Below are 19,872 nucleotides of genomic sequence, written 5' to 3'. Positions count from 1 at the left end.
AAGCATCTCACATTAATCACTGGTGACTGCTGAGGCTGTCAGAAGGTTGACATTGTTACAAATTGCTGGGGAGCTGCGCTAGATTGAGTGATAGTGTTTTCTCAAAGATAATGAAAATAAAGGAAACGTTGATCAGTGTAATGACAAGGCTGACACATCTCCAACACACAGTTTACCTTTACTTCAATTTGTCCATTCGACCTTCGCCTTCCTTCTGTGACCGTGGTTAAGCTCTGGTGTTACTTTAGGCCCTGCTGGGTCTAAAGAAAAGCTTCTCTTTCCTTTGCAGTCTGGGCTTCCATTAAAAGTGTCAATTATAATCTCAGACTGCCTGTCAGTAACAGTCAGACTTTATTAACGTCCATCAATCACGGATTAAGTTCTTTCTCTCATCCCTCTAAGTCTTTATCCTGTCTATCTTTCCTTCTCATTCAGCCATCACTTGTGTGCATTGCCTCTCAGCATGATGGAAATAAAATCTTACTTCATGTTATTTAAAGTTTAAATATACATAACTTTTAGCAAAATGTTGTTTTCTGTCAAATGGGCCAGTATTGGAGTATATTGGTTCACCATGCTAGCACACTACAGGTGGCTAATTTTGCTTTCAGGCTAATTTTTTCTCAAGTGATAGGATCAAAGTTACTGTGCTGTGCTCCTCTGGCTCGACATAATGTTCAGTTTGTGGAAAGAAAAAAAACCCTTCTCAATAGGCTCTCTCTCTCATCTGTAGCAGTACTTCCGGCTGCGTTGGTGATAAAACAGTCTTCAGGGTTGAGGATGAGCACCAGCTAAAAAAAGTAATGGGGTCATGAACTGCATGTGCTCGAGTGGCTCAGTTGTCAGAGGCGGGCACTAAATTCATCACAATATGTATGCCTGCATCACAAAGTTGCCTTTTCCTGGCAGGTCCTCATTCATGTGTTGATTTCAAGCTTTCCTATCTTTTACAAAACTGCCATCAGCAGACAGAGACACACACATTCCCGCCTACTGATTCCTCTTAACATTTAGAGGAAACAGAGACACAGAGAAAATGTCTTGTATCTCATGGGTTTGTTAGGCGATTGGTAATTTATTTAAATTTAAGACTTAGAATCTATTCCCATGGATAGAATATGTAAAAAAAAATGACACTGTTTACTATTCAGTAAGCACTGGAATGCAATCTTCTGTATATTTAACTAAAGATATACTATTTCCTCTTTAGCTAAGAGTCTGAACAATATGCTACATGTTGCACTAAGGCTATTAACGAAAGCACAAGGTCGAAACATTGATAGTTGAGTGTCCTTGTACAGCGTAAATGGGTATTTTATGATTGTTTTTAAGACTTCCCCGATTGCTTTTAATGCTTGGCTGGTTGTGACCTTTGGCTAAATCTTTTATCACATTGTAATAATTGAAGGGCATAAAATGATCTTCATCCAGGGACGATTCATAAAATGGGAAGAACTTAGACTAAATGTTTGAAGATGTTTTGCACCTTTTGAAGAAAAGACCACGTTAACTCTGATTCGAAGGAAGCAGAAAAAATGCTGAGATTGAAAAGATCTTTGCACATTTCAACTGTAAATTGCACAAAAATGACAAAATCTGACTGTAATTTACATCCCTGAATTTAAAGGGGAGGAGTAAACATACTGATGTGATTTAGTCTGCCAGTGAGAAACTCAGCAACTCAGTGTGAAAAAATACCTGTCAAGCAATTTAATAGTTTTAACAGGGTTTATAGCCACGGAGCTCTCCAGGGCCCTGATCCTGACAGTACACAACTAAACTATGAGGGAACAAATGGAGCCTCTGCTGATCAGACACACTGCTACTTTGCCCAGTCCCATGTTTTCTAAAGGGGAAGAGGCCCATATTTACTCAAAGTAAACCCTTTTATTTTGGAAGTTTTTTAAAAAAAAAAGAAAGAAGCACTCTGCCTGCCACAGGGTTCAGGTATGAAACCACCATTTAACCAATTCCATGGAGACCAATTCATCCCACTGTGTGTGTTAGCATGTGTGTGTCTTGTGATAGAGTGGTCACATCTCCTGACTGGTTTCCTACATCTCACCCAGTGACTGGTAGGGACTCGACCCCCACCCCCCTCACCCCACCCCAACACCTTGACAGCAGCATAGGGAAAGTGTGAATAATAAGGTGATGGATGGATGGATGGATGGATGGATGGATGGATGGATGGATGGATGGATGGATGGATGGATGGATGGACGGACGGATGGATGGACGGACGGTCATGATTCAGCAGAACAATGTTTTACAACATAAAACACTACTTATTTGTCTTGCTTCCTTCTTAAAAGGCGTGAATATCTGAACTTCCTGCGTCGGTGGGATCATTCCAAATTGAGCAAGCATTTACTGTCCAAACTTTATGATGAGCTATTCAAACATGCCGGGTTTATCAGTGGATTAAGACAAACATCCTCTGGAGTGAGTCAGACTGATATGCTTGTCCACTCCCCTCGTTGTCTAGAACCTCAAATTCAATGAATATTCAGATGCCCCGGGGACTCATCTGCATCTTTAGCAAAGGGGGACATCGTTGTAAAGGGGGATTTATGTGAACAGCATTATGCAATACTTGTAGAAACACATGTCGTAATGTTTTCCTTTCTTTATTTTGCAGTTAAGACGCATCCTGGTTCTCATAATTCGGTTGCAGTTCCACACCGTCACACAAATGCAGGATCAGCAACATTTGCTGTGTAGTAGTAACAATTTCTGTTTGTCTGCTTCGAATTTGGCACAATATTGTTAAAAAAATGTGACCTGTAACAGCCTGTAGTGTGAAAGGTTTAAGGTGTGACCAGCCTGTGCAGAAGGATCACATGACCTCTGCGGCAGCACAGTGAAAATGTAAAGAAATGGATGCCAGTTGAGTGAGTTGAGAGTTAAAAGTTTTTGCACAGTGGAGAAAGACGCACTGACAGTCGGATCCGTATCCGATTCCTGATCCGCACGTGAGAGTGACTTTTTCCTGTTCAATCATGAAATATCAGATCCGGGTGGGAAAGAATCTGATTCAGGTGACGGGGCAACGATCACACTGGAGGCAAAAAGGGCTTAACTCTAACTCTTTTTTTGGGGGGGGGTCAAGTGACCAGGTTAAATTATTTTTTACAGTGTTTAGGCCACTTTATTTGTGGAACTGAATCCGATAAAAGTTGGATCAACTGTTGGAGTCATTGTCTTTGTTTGTACATTATTACATCAAGTCTTAGAAGTCATCACAGCATAAGATTAAATGTAAAGGAAGGTGAATAAATGTGGAAGCATGCATGACCCCCCCCCCCCCCCCTTTCAGATTAAAGAGTGTAAAACATGGCCATGATGCAACAGCAGGAAATGAGCAGGTCACCAAATTGTTGCATCTGTACCCATCAAAGAGAAGGAGTCCCTGTTCACGGCGCTGCACACCTTTGATCTCTTTAATGTCTCCACAGAAGAAAAGAATGACTGATGGAAATGGAAAAATCACATAAAAGTAGGGGAAATAACTGTCCTGCAAAGGTGGTTGCTTTTATCTTCAATCCAACTTTTGAACTGACCACAGGTGGGAGTTTCGGCTCCCCACCCAGGGAGACAAATTACTTATTTAGAGTTGATTACAGCCATTAATATCATAAAGGTGACAAGGAAGAGACGTGGGGAAAGATAAATGAGTGCTGGTTGCCGCTGAGGTTAATCAAGCCGATCTCTGAGGCCAAAGCTGAAAGATGAGGATGGATGATTAAATGTGCAGATGACAAAACCAGCGCAGGTTGGGTGGCACGCAACCATCCGGACCACCGAGCAATCCCTTCAGGTAAAATAACTTACCAAAAGGTGTTTATCTCCACGAGCACGTGCACGGTCGACATTAAGGGGCTGTTGCTTTGTTGGGAAAGTTGTAGAAGTTTTGGCCTTGGGTTAATCTCATCTTTATGGCTTTCCAGTGACTTACATGCTCCCATGAACATAATTACATTAATATCCTGAAGTCATGGCAAAGCAAGCTGCCAAGAGATAATAATCTTGCATTTAAATACAAGTTAGTGAGGCTTAACTGAGACATTTAATAACTGACCTTTTATATTTGTAATAAAAGCCAACTGCCAAGTTCAGCTTTAAGATGATAACATTGACTGTTTTGTTGTTCTGTTTTTTTTTTTTTTTGCAAAGCTTAGAGGGACTTGGCTTCATCAATAGATTTATTTGACACTTTCCATTTATTTAGCATATTGCTACCTGGACTTTTGTGGCTAAAGTGTTAACTCAGGGTGGTAACAGTTGCTAACGGTGGGGTTGTGGTTTTCAAGCATAGGTGCAGGTTTAGGGGAATCTGGGCATCCCATCCTTTTACTTTAAATGCAAGTCTAAATGTTCACTTTCCAAAAATGCCTGAAGGAATACCGAGTCATTTCTCTGACCTTGCTGCACTCTGCATTATTCATGCTGCCCAAACTGAAAAAGAAAATGTTATTCATTAGGGTTCCCAAAGAAAACTCCGTTCAGTTTCCATGAGCAAAAAGTTCTTTAAAAGTTTAAAAGTTATTAAGCTGGACACCTTTAATCAGAAGTCAGAAACGCGGCCGGTTCGTTCTCTGCAGTGCCGTCGGGAAGTCCACAGGTTTAATTAGATGGTCGCAAATCAACGCGTGGTGATCGGTGTTATGGCAGGGTGATTTCTCCTGCAATGAGCATGGTGACGGAGCGAATGGCCATTCCTGCGCTACAGTAGTGTGCTGCTATTATCCCGCAAACATTGCAGTCATAAACCCACATAAGTCTTTGTTATAGCAGGAGGCAGCGGCGCTCTCAATTGAGCGACCTCAGCGAGCAACATTGTTCTCAGGGTTTTATGTCTTGTTACGTCTCGTTATTAGAGTCTCGAACTCCTTCAGGCTGCCAAGGCCAAAATTAGCCCATGGCTAGGAACAGTCCTCTCTGCAGTCATGAGTGGGAACGTGCTTCCTTCTGTCCATAACAAGATGGAGCCATACATTAGTCGAGGTGCTTCCATAATGAATGGAGGAGATTAACATTAACATTACAAACATGGAAACTGTAACAACACTTTGTATTTAGATGGCATATTATTAGACCTAGAAACCACTACAATAAAATTAAATTATAAATAATAACATAGCAACACTAATGATAAAGATGCAATGATGTCTTAGTAACTGTTTAGCAACAAATTCTATCTAAACTATCATCTAAATAGTGGTACAGTTTTATAATCCTTGACAAATAAGCTCTTTATATTATTAAAAATGAATATTTTTTCATTTTAAAACAGACAAAAACATACTTTTTATTGTTGAACAGGGTAGATATATGGCTCCTGTTCCCTAAATCAAACTGTAAATGTTCCAACGGAGTTGTGATGCTTATTAATAGTTAATAAGAGGTAATAATCTAGTAGATCATGCAGATAGATTAGATTCTCCAGTGAAATCTGTAGAATGTAAAATGGTGGTTTCTGGACCTGAGACGTATAAACAAACAAACAAAAACAAAAACACTACTTGTCTGTTCATGTCTCTCAAGGCTGTTGGAAGTGGGGAAAAACACATTTATTTCTGTTTCAAGCTGTTTTACATTTATAGACTGATTTTTTTTATTCCAACCCTCTAAAACTGGTGTAACTTGGTCCGTTTCTTTGCCCATGTTTGCAATACTGACTAGAGACTTTTTCCTTCATCAAAGAGTTAAAGATCGACACAACGAAAGGACTGAAAAAAAGGTGGTAGTTACATCCACTAAACTCGCAGGACAATTAGCCTTTATTTTGCAATTACATTTCAGAGTAAGTAACAACATTAATAAATCTATGCTATGATTGTTTTGGCCCCTGAGTGTATTCTGGGTTGTTAATGTTCAGCACTATGTATTTTTAATAGTCTCATTAGAAGCATCGGTTTGAGGGGTCTAAATCCAGGACGGCGCAAGGAAGCGACGGCGTTGAGGTTTCATAATCAGACGTTGGGAAGGGACTGTTTGGTAGCTCTATGCATGTCACACATGTATCAGACTTATCAAAGGAAAAGGATCATATTCAAGTGGGAAACGCAATCAGTGCAAAATGTGAATGTTATGTACATAATTTTCTACTCTGAGGGGGATTTACAAGATGTAGATTCATAATTAGACAGTGTGTAATGGAACAATTGAATTTTATGAGAGGATTTGCAAATGCCGGCTGCGCACACTAATCAGAATCTAATTTTAGCCGACATTCAACTTGTAGAACAATGTCGCGATTCAAAAGAAGGAAAGCAAGAAACCCGGATCAAATTCCAAATATTTATTTTCTACAGTGCTTTTGATGCATCGCTGCCAACAAAGACGCAATATTACGTACTTCAGCAAGGCAACTTCACCCCACGTAAGCAGGTTGAGGTTGTCCAGACAGGCAAGCGAACATAATTACTGTAAGGAGGTAAAGATGAATAGTTAATGTAAGCCTGAGTCAAGAGGAGGATGCTGAGGTCAGGCGGGAATTGACTGGTTTAATCTGAAATGATGTCCGCATTGATTAGAGATGTAAAAAACAAAAAAAGGAGGCAATGAAGGTGAAGATGAGACAAAATAAAGGATGATAGAAAGCTGGAAGAAGACAGTACAGAGAGACTTTCCTAATAGCTTCAGATGGGAAGCGGACCGCTGGTTGCTGCAGCATTAACGTCATTTCCCTGGAGGCGCTCATGTGTAAAGGCGAGCGTATTTTCCATGAACGACCCACTCGCTTCACAGTGAACAGGCAGGACGTCAGGGCTGCATGATCAAGTTACGGCCAAAAGAATCATTCACAGAAAAAGAAAATCACAAGGCATGTGGACTAATTGGGAAGTACCAAGGACGATGTTCAGAACATTAGAGAACATGTCAAAGTTCAGTGCTGCAAATGGGGGATAATTAACGGTATCAAAATCAGGCGTGTAAGTCCATGGTTCGCTTAAACGCATTTTAACGTGTAATGACAAGCGGTTATTTCCGAAGGCGAGAGACCCTCAGTGCACCTCATTTCCGGTTTCGGACCTCCGAGTTCACCCATCATCTTTATGGGTGGCGACTGAGAAAAAGAAGATGACAGGTTCTCACTTACATCAATGAGCCGACGGCAGTAGGGGGATGGAGGGACGAAGGTGAGAGAGGGAGAGAGAGGGAGGAGCACGGACAGGGATGTTCAAGACTGACGGATGCAATCAGAACGTCCCTTCGGGAGGTAAATGCAGAGTCAGAAATGAGCCTGTGTGTGCTTCTCTATGGATCAGGGTCTCTTGAGCCTGATCAGTCCGTGGGACCTTAAAATCAATTCAATCGTATCACCCCAAATAAGAGCAAAACAATGACGTTCTGGGAGAAAGCTTGAGACGTGGATTTCATCGTCTATCTTTATCTGTGATACAAACAAGTGTTATTTGTCATATAGTATTTATATTAAAGATCTGAGCCTGTGTCTCCAAGTTATGACCTATATGTTACAAGGGTCTTTCTTGAACAGCTCCTTCTATACTGTCCGCGCACAGCCCGAGCACCTCTTGTACGAGCTTGACAGGGCTGCTGCTCTGCGAGTTTTAGTGATGAATACAAATGAGAGAGTTACTGAAACAGAACATTCCTGCTCGCTGTGTTCAAGTGAACGCTGACGAGAAGTGACCGTCTCTGTATCCAAGTGGCCCAAGTATCCCTTTAAGAGTCCTGAAGGACAAGAGGGGAGGACAGCAGGTGTGTGACACACAACTACGCGAGTGCCTGTACGAAATGTGATGCCCGAAGCAACCAGAAGCAGATTAAGGAGGAACCCAGTGGATTTTTTTTTTATGGGAAATTATTCTGTCCTGTTCCATCCCATCAGCCAGCTGTTGAGGTCTTTAGTGTCTCTCTGCGTGTTTGGATGTCACACAGCGGTTATTGACAGAGCTCTGACTTGCTTGGCAGCTTTCCCCGTGTCTGGGGATTTTACGTAGGCCCCAAATTGTAGCTGCTGTCAGCGTGTGGGTGGAAGACAAATTAAGACTCTAGCACTAATGAATTATTTCTTTGTTTGCAACTGTGACTTATCAGGGCCTTGTTGAAAACCATGTAATTTGGACATGGATTAAGTATAAAACAAATATTGTCTTTTTTTAATTTCAATGCTTTTTTACACATTTTCGCAATATTTTTTAGATGAAACTTCACGTGACAATTAGTGCTGTAAACAAAGAAAAAAGCACAGAAAACAACTAAAGTCCAATAAACCAAAGGGCAGAGGTTTAAAAATTAACCCATGATCAGAGAAGACTGGATTTTCTGGATAAAAATAGCCCCAATAGTAGGACATAGATATGGATAAGAAGACTTGATTGGTGGATCATGAGTAGTCTACGGGCCTTTTAACTTGATCACAGCATACCAAGAGTTGGATCAAAACAACTGCATGGTCGCATTTATCAACCTTCTCCCAAGGTTTTAGCATTTTTAGTGTAAAAGGGACAACCATTGAGTTTGAGCTGAGAGGTCAACTACAAATCCTGGTCAAGTTTGAGGGTTTGCCAGTGAAATAAGGTGTTGTGAGTCCAGTTTGCCCATTTGGGTTTTTAGCTAAATTTACTTGCAAGAAATTTCAAATCTTGGCAGATTTTACTGGACAACCCTATTAAGTTCCTCTTCTATTAATTATATACCTGGGTATCATCTGCATATTTGTGAATGTCCTTGTGCTACATTTATTGTAACTATTGAACTTTTCCCAACACTCCCTTTATTTCTTTATTTATAATCTAATTATGGCCATTTTAAGAGATTATCAAATTACAGAAAATTAGACGTAATGGTAAATTGTTGAGTTTATTACCTTGATATGAACATGCACAAGGCAGGTCATGTCAGGATTTTTGGTGATTTAGTTATAAAACAAGATTGCAAGATTGGCCTCCCAGTGAGGAAAGCAGCTTTACTGACTTTTAACAGAAGCTGAGCTGTCAAGCACTTTTAAAGCTCCAAGTCTGAGCAAGGACAGAAAAAGAGGATTTTTTTTAGCACCGTGATAAATACTTTTAGCTTGAATATCATTGGCATCGGCTGTCATCTGGATGTGGCCAGAGTTTAAGATCATTGTGGAGACCAAGAATGGAACATTGGACTTTGTTTTTTTCTATTACACGTTCCAGGTTTTTTGAATGCTTGAAAAAGAAATGAGAGATAAAGGGTTGAAGAAACAGGTTGAAGCCTGAACATGACTCAGCCTGACTGAGTCGTGCTCTAACCAGCTCTTCATCTCTTCTGAAAGCAGTTGTTGTGTTCATGGATAGCATTACTTGGATAGCACGTTGTGCTAGGGAATGTGTAACCTGCCCTGTCCTTCACCAGAGGTCATTCATAGGTAAACCCCCAGAAGAAAATATTTGATGACAACATTACTAGGCATCGTTCCCCTGAGTATGCAGAAGAATGCAGCACTGCAGTATCCAGTACCCAGAAGAAGATCGAATGGATCAGACTGCAATGATCTTATTTTATTCAAGAAGCCAAGAAGAAGAAGCAGTCACTCAAGCAACATTAGCTTTCCAGGCTTAAGCTATCTGACAAAATCAGATGTTTCAGAGCAGTAGCTGCATCAGGACTGAAGTGCTGTCATCAAAAATGCCCCCTCAGGAACCGAAGACAGCAATGTACATGCTACTGGAGCAGACACTCTCCTTAACGAATGATGAACAAATTTGTTAAAGAGATTAGAACAGGTGAACTTTTGATATTTTCCATCTTCAGTTATCAAAATTTGGCGTAATTCATTGTGTAATTTGATAATTGAACTGGACCCTGTGTTCTAGATCAGACAAAACCCAAATGGACATTATTGGAATTATCGTGATTTATAACAATGTTAGTTAAGTCCGCTTACTGAGCCCTTATAAATTGATGCTCTAGGTCCCTCCCACCTAATGCTAACGCTCGCGAGCATCTCAACATGTAATCCACTCATAAGTGGTCGTCTTTCAGTTAGCTTGTTATGTTGACCTTTGCCATAACATGCACATACACATGTGGCCTCTTGAAGATAGATATCACATCTCCACTCTGCATACAAATATGTTTGTTTTGAAGGAAAGGATGATCACAGCAGACCAAAGCATCCTGAAGGTGTGGAGAAATTCAAGTGTTTGGAACAGCACATGAAGTAAACACGTATTCTCTGCTATTAACATGTTACAAATGCTGTGCTCTCACAACAGGAGACATTCAATTCCACCTCATTTACTCTATAATATCTGTCGGTGCTTTAGAGAAACTTAAACTCTAAAAAAACAACAGTGGCAGCTGTAACCTCCGTTTTTACAGGAAGAAACCTTGAGCAGGACCATATGAATGAGTTTTTCTGGACACATCCTCAACAGGTTCTATAAAAGGTTGCTTGTCTTTGTGTCATTCCTCTTGGGACAATCTAGAAGATTTAGCTTGTTTTATCAAAGTCATTTAATGTCCACATCTAAAAGGTTGGTCTTAATAGCACATCCAACACACACTACAGTGGTGTGTGTGACAGAAGTCTACAAGCCATATACATTCCAGTCCGACTCCTTTCTGTCCTTTTGTTCTGGAAACGGGTGATGACGAAATTATTGAGTCCCCCAAGAATTTTTCTTAAAAATACATGTCATGTGTCCTCTGAGTGACATTTACCGTAGGACACTGGGACATCGCTAATTCAATAGCAGCTTGGAATAATGATTTAGCCGAGACAAGAGCGCGGCTGTCAGCCTCTGTCAGATGCACTAATGGAAATGGATAACATTTGCTTTGCTAAAGAGAACGCGGTAAAATGCATTTAAGAATTCAAGCACAGGCAAAACAACATAGATTACTGTCTTGAAATGATCTAATTTGGATTGTTTTTGATGGATACTGTTTACAGCCACGTTGGCAAACAGTCGCCAACGGCTGCGTTGACGTCTGTGTTGATCTTACCGACTGTTAGCTGACCCGTCAGTTGTCCCTGGTCATTCCTTGCATTGACTGTCACGTTTCTGTCGGACTGGAGGATTAAGGGACTGTCCTGAAAATAAAGAGGAAATATATTTAGGACAACACCAGGAAGCAGCAACGAACCTCACGAACATCAGTAACAAGCAAGAGTCCACACAGCTTGTCGATGCTGTGGAACCAACACCCGCGGCGACCTTCAGACCTAACGCCCGGCTCCCTCTCTTCCACCCACCTCAAATGCTTTGCATTTAATCTGCATAACCTATTTAAAACAGCAGCCCAGACGTGAGCGCGATCGCTCCTTCTCGGCGGTGTGTCGCAATTATTCCCGTCCCAAATGAGCTTAATGAAACTGTGACCCTGACCTCCAGTCACTTTCTTCCGAGGCCAATTGAGTCAAAAGCCGTCTGCATTCACTAACTCACTGCTGTCCATGGTGTTCCTGTTTTGGGGTGCACTCCGAATTTAGTAGCACAATTATTCTCGCAATAAACTTACCTTTCCTCCGCAGTTGAGTTCATTTGTTCATCTTCTGTTAACCACTGGTGGACCTAAAAGGGTCCTAGGGGCTGTACCGGGGCACATGCCAGCAGTCAAAATGGCAAAATGCAGATAATTGTCTTTCTTTATTTTTAAATTCCTTTCCCTTCACCTCTCTTGCGCTTTTAAATTGCAGATTTGTTTTGCTGGCATGAAATGAGTAGCTCACAGGTGACCCAATTTCTCCACTGATTTCCTCAAATTAATAACACGCCGCATTCCATCCTGAATTCCAAATGAGAAACGTGTTAAAATTGGAAAGTCGTTGATCCGTTGAAACAAACCCCCCACCCCTTCTCATTATTTATTTATTTATGCCACCTTATGGGTGAATGTTCACAGGTTTGCTACCGTGTCACACCTGTGTGCTCCGCTGTGGACCATGGGGGGTCTCCTCCCAGGAAACCGGTGAACAACGCAAGCACAAGGACTGAAGTCAACTGAAAAGCGAAGCGTGAACACGCGCTAAAAGCCACAAGCTAACATCCAAGTTAGCGCTCAGGTGTTTCACACCGACTCGAAAGGAGTCTCCGCTGGTTTAAGGCGCAGCGATTCTCTCTGTTTCCACATGCATGTGGGCTGGATGAACGAATGATCTCCAGCGGGGCGTGTGATGGGCTCGGCTGCGTTATCTTCCCAACATGTTTAGGCAACTGCCGAATCATTCCAGCTCAGTTGCCACGTGCACGCCGGCTCTGCCCTATTCAGCTGGTGCAGGACTGTCATCAGGAACAGGCCAAAGATGGGAAATTGTATTTGATTAAGCACTCATATGCAAATGTATGGAAATGTGGGTTATAAATAACAATCGCATATTAAACAGATGCTAATATCCCTGTAAGCAAAAAAAAGCGTATGCAAGGCAAAAACCGGCAGCACTTGTCTAAAATACAGGACTTTATCCTTTATGGATTTCACTGAATCCAAGTCAGTGCGTGTGTGTTGAGCATCTGTTCAGTTAGTTCTGAGTGACATTAAAGAGCTCTGATCGACTGAAGTTTGTATGATGTGCGACGGCGGTTTAATGTGAGTTAGCCGCGGCGCCGCAGCTTTATTAGATGGATTCCTTTTGAACGGCAGCAAGATGGTCATTCCTTTTCCAACATGCTTTATTTTAATCTACCAGGTAATGTAGGGGCCATCTTTATCATCGCCTGATGTTCAAAATCCAATTAGATTTTAAATTAAAGTGTATGCTGGAATATCCGTGGGTGTGTGCCCACAGGGGAGGCGGTCGCGTGCATCTGCATCGGAATAGGCACATCTTGCCTTTGCTGTTATGTCTAAACAGTCAATGTAAACACAACATTTTGAGTTTGTACCTTTCTGATGCTCTGACTGGCAATTATGTTTCTGTGACTTAACATTGGAAAAATTATTGATGAGTCCAATTTAGATAAGCAAGAGAAAAAACAAAACAAAACCAGCCAATCTTCGTTATACATGCGCTCAATAATTATGCACCAGCACCCTGTGAACAGCAACGCGCCATTAAAATACCATGTAGCATCTCCGCGTAGCACCCAGCTCGCACGGCTGCATCTGCTCTTTGGTCGATACTATATGAAACATTTTAAAATAAAAGTGGACAGATGTTTTGCTGGACATCCATGCCAAAATAAATAAATACATAAATAAATAAATACAAATGTAAACAAACTGCAGTGCTAACCACACCGCCACTGTGCAGCTGGCGTCAAAATGTCAAACCTGCTTTAGCAACGATTTATTATTTGGGATGTTTACTTCATGTTCCCCTCATGGCACAGCTATGTGTCTCTCAGGAATTTGTCCACCCCCCCTCTTCCCTTCAGTTTGTGAAGAGGTGCATAGGCACATCAGACTCCCTATATATCACACACAGCGCTGCCGTTAATTTGCTTAACCGTTTAATTCCCCTTTGATTGTGAGTACAGGCCCAAGGTGGCCTGCCTGAGGTGGCCAGTGTAATTAGTTTGGTATTAAACTGCTCTGGTGGCTCATCGTGGCACCCTCGATCCTCCAGCTCCAGATGGGCCCCTTCTTCACAGCTCCAGGCATGACCGTCGCCCCGGCTCGCTCGCTCACTGACCACCTGCGTCGTTTGTCATCCTAAAATGCTTGAATGAAGCTTCATCAGTGAAGAGACGGTTTATTTAATTATATATTTAGCGTCCAGGTTTCAGCTGACTTCCAGACGGAACTTAAAGCATCACTGGGCTGTTAGCAAGTCAGCTAAAGGAAAAAATACAAGCCTGACTTTATGTTACTGGCATTCAGGCGAAATGAAATGAAAAATAATTCACTTTAATCACTAAAGGCAAGCAGACTGTACGTGTTTAAACCAGAATACCAATCAAAACAGTGGGTGATGAAGTGCCTGCAGAACCCCTTCTTTCTCTTTCAACTTTAATTCCACTAATTAGCGAGGGCTATTAAATAAGTAATGTGTTTGTTGGTGTGCACAGCTTATTTGTTGTTTTCATTCCCCACGGCCATGTAACAACAGAAAATAAAGCACAAGTTGCACATAACCCCTTCCTCTCTGGGTATTTGGATTTAGCACGTTTAAAACTCACTTATGTGCATTTTGGGGCCTCATCATCTGCTTGAGGTGTCATCATTTTCCTGTTCCCGCGTCATGTCAGCAACATTAAAATGAGCTTTAATCCATTTAAGTTGTAATGTGAAGGCTAGCCAGACAACACATGTCAAGGCTGGTTCATTTGCATAAGGCTAAAGAGTGCAAATTGCTGCCCGCATTTCAATAGTCTATGTCAAAACCATGAAAGCACTTATTTTGATTTGCTAAACACCAAAAACCTTTTTTCAATGATGTAATTAGCCAAACTACGATATTTTTTAAAGTCTCTGTCCCCAAAGTGCGACAGTGAGTGTAAAATCTTATCTAAAACCAAATTAATTAATCTTTTTAAGAAACTGCATTTGCTCTCATTAGCTTATCTCAAGGCTGCTTTTGGAAAACAGTTGAGGCCCAGAAAGTGGTTAGCAAGGGGACGGCTCTCGCTATCTGGTTGATAAAAGGTTGGCACGCGAGATTTCAACATATTAATTGGATGCTGAATTTGAGGCTTGTTCGTCCCGATGAGGTTCCTCCAACGTGTCGGTGCTGCCAACCTCCAGACGTCTGTCCGCCGTGTTAGTGCCTCTGCAGGGGGATCGCTGTCAAGTGTTTGTAGCTCGTTTAGGTATGAAAGATTTAAAAAAAAGAAAGAAAACCAGACCTGACTCTATTTCACTTTCAGTAAGAGCAGTGAGGCCGTGATGTGAAGCGACTCACGGAAACCAAAGACCCACATGAGGAGAATGAGGTACGAGCAGTGCTGCAGACAGATTTTCTGAACCATAAATTTTGATGAATAATTAACCACGTCGGCGCCCCTAATACAGTCAAGACTGAGCTAGTCTGGAGCTCTGTCATGGCTCTGCTAATGACTATAACATAAGCATGCAAATAGATTTTTTTCCCCCTGTTTATGTTCCATTTGTTGGCGATTAACCATCCCAAACGCGGTGTCAATGACCGATTTCTCCAGTTTAAAACAGAGTCTAACTAACTCATGAACATCAAGACTTTCGCGAACTTCAACAAACGCCCTTTAAATGTGTAAAACCCAAAACGTATTCTGAATGTATCAGTGCCATATTTAATACAGCTGAGATTTGCAAATACGACCCGGCGAGCGATGTTTCACAAATGCTCCGTTCTGACCCGAGGATGGAGGGATAAAAGAAATGTGAGGGTTCTGCATCACATTTAAGATTAAAAGCCCGGAATGTCGCTGAGCCTTTTGTGGTGGCAACCTTTCATTTTTCCAGAAGCGTGTGTGCAACACGAGGCGGAGAATTTAGGAGCAACGCTACACCAGAGGACCTTGCCAATGTAGCAGGAACACTTCTAAGATCACAGCAGGCACAAAAAGTTCCTTTACATTCTCAGAGAAAAGAATGGGTCCGATTGATCGACGTGGTCGGGGATCAGCAGAGAATACATGTGTGAATATTATCAGAATCGGCTTAATTCTCATTATACAATGGTTCGCATGGCTAACCACAACCGAACTGTGATAACTTCGGGGTTAGAACCCACAGGTCACCGTCACGATCGCTGCTCATGTGCTCTAAAACCCCGTTTAACCTGCATGATAAAAGAACCAGTTCACAACCTGCAGTTTTTAGGATCCGTTTGTATAAAAAAAGGCGGCAAAGCATTGTTCCATCCTTCATTATTCTTCCCTGATGCTTTTATTTACACGATGCGTTCATTTCAAACTGCTGTATCATACGATCGGTTGCTGGAGCAGAAGCATCCCTCCATTATCCTGCCCAGTGAAGCTCAACCATGCATCAGAAACAAACAGAAAACAGAAACGGGGGATTTTTATTCCCGCCAGAGTCCTTGCGTACAGTCTTGCTTTCTGTTGGTTTTTCACATTCACTAAAAACACCACAGTGTTTTTGCTAAATCCTAATCTATTCTAACCTCGGAAAAATGTATTCCGACTAAACTGTCCTCATTTAAATAAGGACACGAGGAAGTTAAAGTCACTCCCCAGAAGGGATCTGAGCGGTTGCTTAATTATGTATCTTTTTTTGACAATGACAATTGAATTGTCAATTCTTTCTGCGTAAATATAGAAATGATGTTTTATTTCTCTGCATTTGAAACAGGGGAACTATTCAGGTTTAATAGCGACCAGTGATGGATTTCACCTGCTGGTCCAGGATGTGACCTTTCAGTCACCATCTCGTTCCTGCAGCTTCCGTAGGAAAGGATTGAGCAGGAAAGAGGGACAGACGAGGCCTTTATGATAGACAGAAGATCATTATCATGGATGTGCCTTGCTGTTGGTTATGAGTTTTACATGTTCGCTCAGCGATCTTTTGGTTCTCTGCTGCTGTAAGGAGCTTATTTTTTGCTTCTTACTACTGTTTTTAATGGCTCTTGTGAGCTGAAAGATCTGCTCTTTCAAGTGAACGTTAAGCTCCAGACAAAAAAAATTATTCCGTTTTAATTCTATCTTCATGTCACATTATAAATTAGCCTTCAATTCTGCAGGATGAGTTCTAACAAAGGAGAAGAAGAAGAGATGAAGATGAAGAGATGAAGGGAATTTGCATTAGAATAGCAGCAACATCTTTGCTCCGCACATGCTAATGTTAAAATTTACCCATCAAAAACAACACTGTTGGTCACCACAGAGCTAAATTTCCCTTTAAGTCTTCTGGACTAGTGACAAGATAAGTGGAACGGATGAGAAGACCAGAGCAAAGTAGATAAAGATGCTATGCTCCATTTGCCTTGAAATGTGTCCCCGCGGTTCCTGTAGTTATGGTTAAAAACAAAATCAGTCTGTGTGTGTTTCGGTGGGTTTTGTTCCAGTCTGTCTTTCCATTTGTGTCTCAAAATCCACAAGAGGTGCTAGATTTGTACATGTGTCATGCTTTGAATCCTCTTCTTGCCATGTAGAGTCCCTGCTTTTGTGGTTCTTTAAATTCCCCAGGGTATCACACGAACAGATCCTCTTTTCTTTCCATGCGTATGCTTTTGTGTTCAAATCCCATTGAGCTTGAATAGCTACATAGATTATTATTTTAACCCTAGTGGAGTCAGTACAATTCATTGTGGCTCAGAGAGACTGATCAGATAGTTATCACAGACAACCCATTACTGGCCCGGACCTTCAAGCTGCCGGTTCAAGAGCTAATCGTGATAACTGGCTAAAAGTCATCAGTGTTGATCTTGAACTACAGTAGGGTCTACATCAGAGACAACCGCAAGAGAAATAAAGAAATCCAGTAAAAAAGGCTAGAAATTAAAGAAGATCTGCCTTCAATACCTTCCTCCACCCCACCCAAATATGCTGAGTCATGGGGGGACTGTTTGGTTAAGATATTGATATGTTATGTTGTCGACTTCAGTACAAAATACACACTTTGACTGGCCAAAACTGCTCAAAAAGTAAATTGATTGTTACCGTTTATGGCTGCAACACAGCAAAAACCATCCGGAACATGAGGAAAATAATGTTCATGGCTCGGAAGTGCTTTTTCCGACCTCCAAAGACACCCTGGAATGATCACCGTCGCTAGTCAGCTTACTGCAACAACAATTTGCAATTTCAATTTTGTAGTTCACGATATAAAATCCACTTTCACCTCACAATAGTCGGACTATTTTTTTTAAAATCTCCTGACCATGGAGAGATCCTTCAGGAGGGACAATAATTTCCATTATTTCCCAAAGCAGTGCCCGGTACTACAGAGTAGCTACAAATAAAGATCAGTACAAACAGTTAAGGATATACTTTGCATTCCATTGTATTGACATGGAGGCAACAGTGTGCCACAGGAACATTTTGGTTCCTCATGGAGACAGCACTTCAACCAAAAATGCTGGGGGATTTTTTTGTGTTTTTGCTTGCACATCGACGCTTTAATGACTGCTCATCTGGGTTTTCCGGCTCATTTACTGATGGCTCGATATTCCTTGTGGTGGGGATTTCCTCATGTTGGCGTACTCACAGAGCTCTCAGCCATGTGATGAACTCCCATGCCTCTGTTGGACCTAGAGACTCTTTACAGGGAGATGCCATTTGCCTTCGTGGGGAGGGTCATACATCACCTACCGAACACACCTTTTCTGACCATAGAGAGCTAAAGGAGTGTGATGCTGTGTGAGTCCACCACTTGGCCTCTTTGAACCCTGTGTCACTCCAGGACTGGAGCAGCAGGTGTTACTCTTTGCCCCTCCCCTAAAGAAAGCGGGAGAGACTCAGACCTTCTGTTGGCCATCACCTCCTGCTCACACATAGGCCCCACCAACTCCAGTTCAGCTCAACCTTTCCTGCCCGAGTTACACCTTAACAGTTCCAGTAACTTTTTCCCTTTGGGGTGGAGGGAGCAACTACTGTATTTTAGTATCAAATCTGATGAGTGGAGAGCAGGTGTGGATCTGCTGCAGCGAAGTCCATAAAGGAATCTGTTAAAAAATGAGAGTAGGGCTGCACTGCCCCAAGCTGAGACACTTTTCCCCGTTGCAGACTCCACTTCCTGTTCTGTGTAACTGCCAGTATGACTTCCCCTCAGCTTTTCCCTGACACTTCAGTTCTACAAACAGGAGGAAAAAGCTCATCTTGAGATCTTGGATGTCTTGCATGAATCCTCTGTTCTTGAAGCACTTTAAAGAAACTATTATTCCAAACTTTTCATCCGTCTTAGTTTTGCTTCACACGTCACAGCTCATGTTAGTGACAACTTGTTTTCTCTCCTTTTTACTGGCTGTCAGGTTCTTGTTCTTGGATCATGAAAATAAAAGAGATTTTATTTTCACGCTGATGTGGGTATCATGTCTCCCAAGGCAGTTTTTTAATGACTGATCCCTGGAGATTTCCATCCAACTGAAAGGACATAAGCACCCTTTATGTGCGTTAATGGGCAAGTTGGTCCATCTATAATGGGATGTTTGTGGTGTGGTGTAAAAACAAATAAAAAGTTCACTGAGGAAACTCCGCTTTGATCCAGGGCAAAGGGACTTTTATTATTTGTTGGAAGACATTAAACCATCATCTAAAAGGCTGCTGTAAATGTAAACAATAGTGAGGGGTCACAACCTGATAGAGACAGATGGACAGATGGAAAGATTCCCTAAATGTTTTCAAATTTGGAGAAGAATAGTTTTACAAGTACAAAAGTAGAGTTGTTTTAATCTCCACTTTCCCCCTTGATCTCTAATTCAACTGTCTCCACTTCAATCCATTTCCAGTGCCCAGCTTTTTCAGGGAACTGAAAACCCTCAGCTTATATGCGTTCCTGTTTTATCTTACTTTGATCTCCATCCAACACCTAATCTTTATTCCTGCTGCTACTGATTTCCTCTTTATTTTTACGCAGTATATACTGTATGTATGCCCTTGGAAAGATCTATCATTCGGAGTCATTTTATGCTACAACAGTTCACCAGTATTTGCGTTTGCGCCTACTTCTTAGCATAATTCACCCCACAGCAGCTGGAAATGAGTGCACTTATTAAAATGGCTTTTCTAAAACAAATGTAACTTCTTTGGGTTAAAATAGTTTTTGCTGTTTTATATATTATTTACTGTAGCTTTGAATAGTGATTTCTCCATACACTCATTTACATTTTGTTAATATATAGTATAACAATAGTGCAATTTAGGATTTTACATGAGTCATTAACATGTGATGAGTAACGATCCAGCCTGAAAAAAGGAATATTTTGGATTAACACCCATATATAGTGGAATAGCTCACTGTCTGATGGGGTAGTTTAGAGGGACCTCACTGGTTTCTGTTCTTTTTGACTTTGCTGCCAACTGTTTTGCAAATGTCCCAAATGGTCAC

At 41.5% G+C, this 19,872-nt stretch overlaps 1 protein-coding gene across 3 annotated transcripts in view; it reads right to left on the bottom strand.

The window, feature by feature from the left end:
* Window positions 1-19,872, bottom strand: part of LOC101073851 (zeta-sarcoglycan) — a 182,081-nt gene that overhangs the window by 30,373 nt on the left and 131,836 nt on the right. For all 3 annotated transcript variants that reach the window (XM_029851179.1, XM_029851180.1, XM_029851178.1), the window contains exon 4: window positions 10,951-11,038. In XM_029851179.1, the coding sequence (XP_029707039.1) occupies window positions 10,951-11,038 (88 nt within the window). The remainder of the gene's footprint in view (window positions 1-10,950; window positions 11,039-19,872) is intronic.

This window comes from Takifugu rubripes, chromosome 17, assembly GCF_901000725.2.
Source record: "Takifugu rubripes chromosome 17, fTakRub1.2, whole genome shotgun sequence".
Classification (NCBI taxonomy): domain Eukaryota; kingdom Metazoa; phylum Chordata; class Actinopteri; order Tetraodontiformes; family Tetraodontidae; genus Takifugu; species Takifugu rubripes.
The sequence above is the reverse complement of the archived record's forward strand: the minus strand, read 5'-3'. Positions and strand labels throughout refer to the sequence as shown.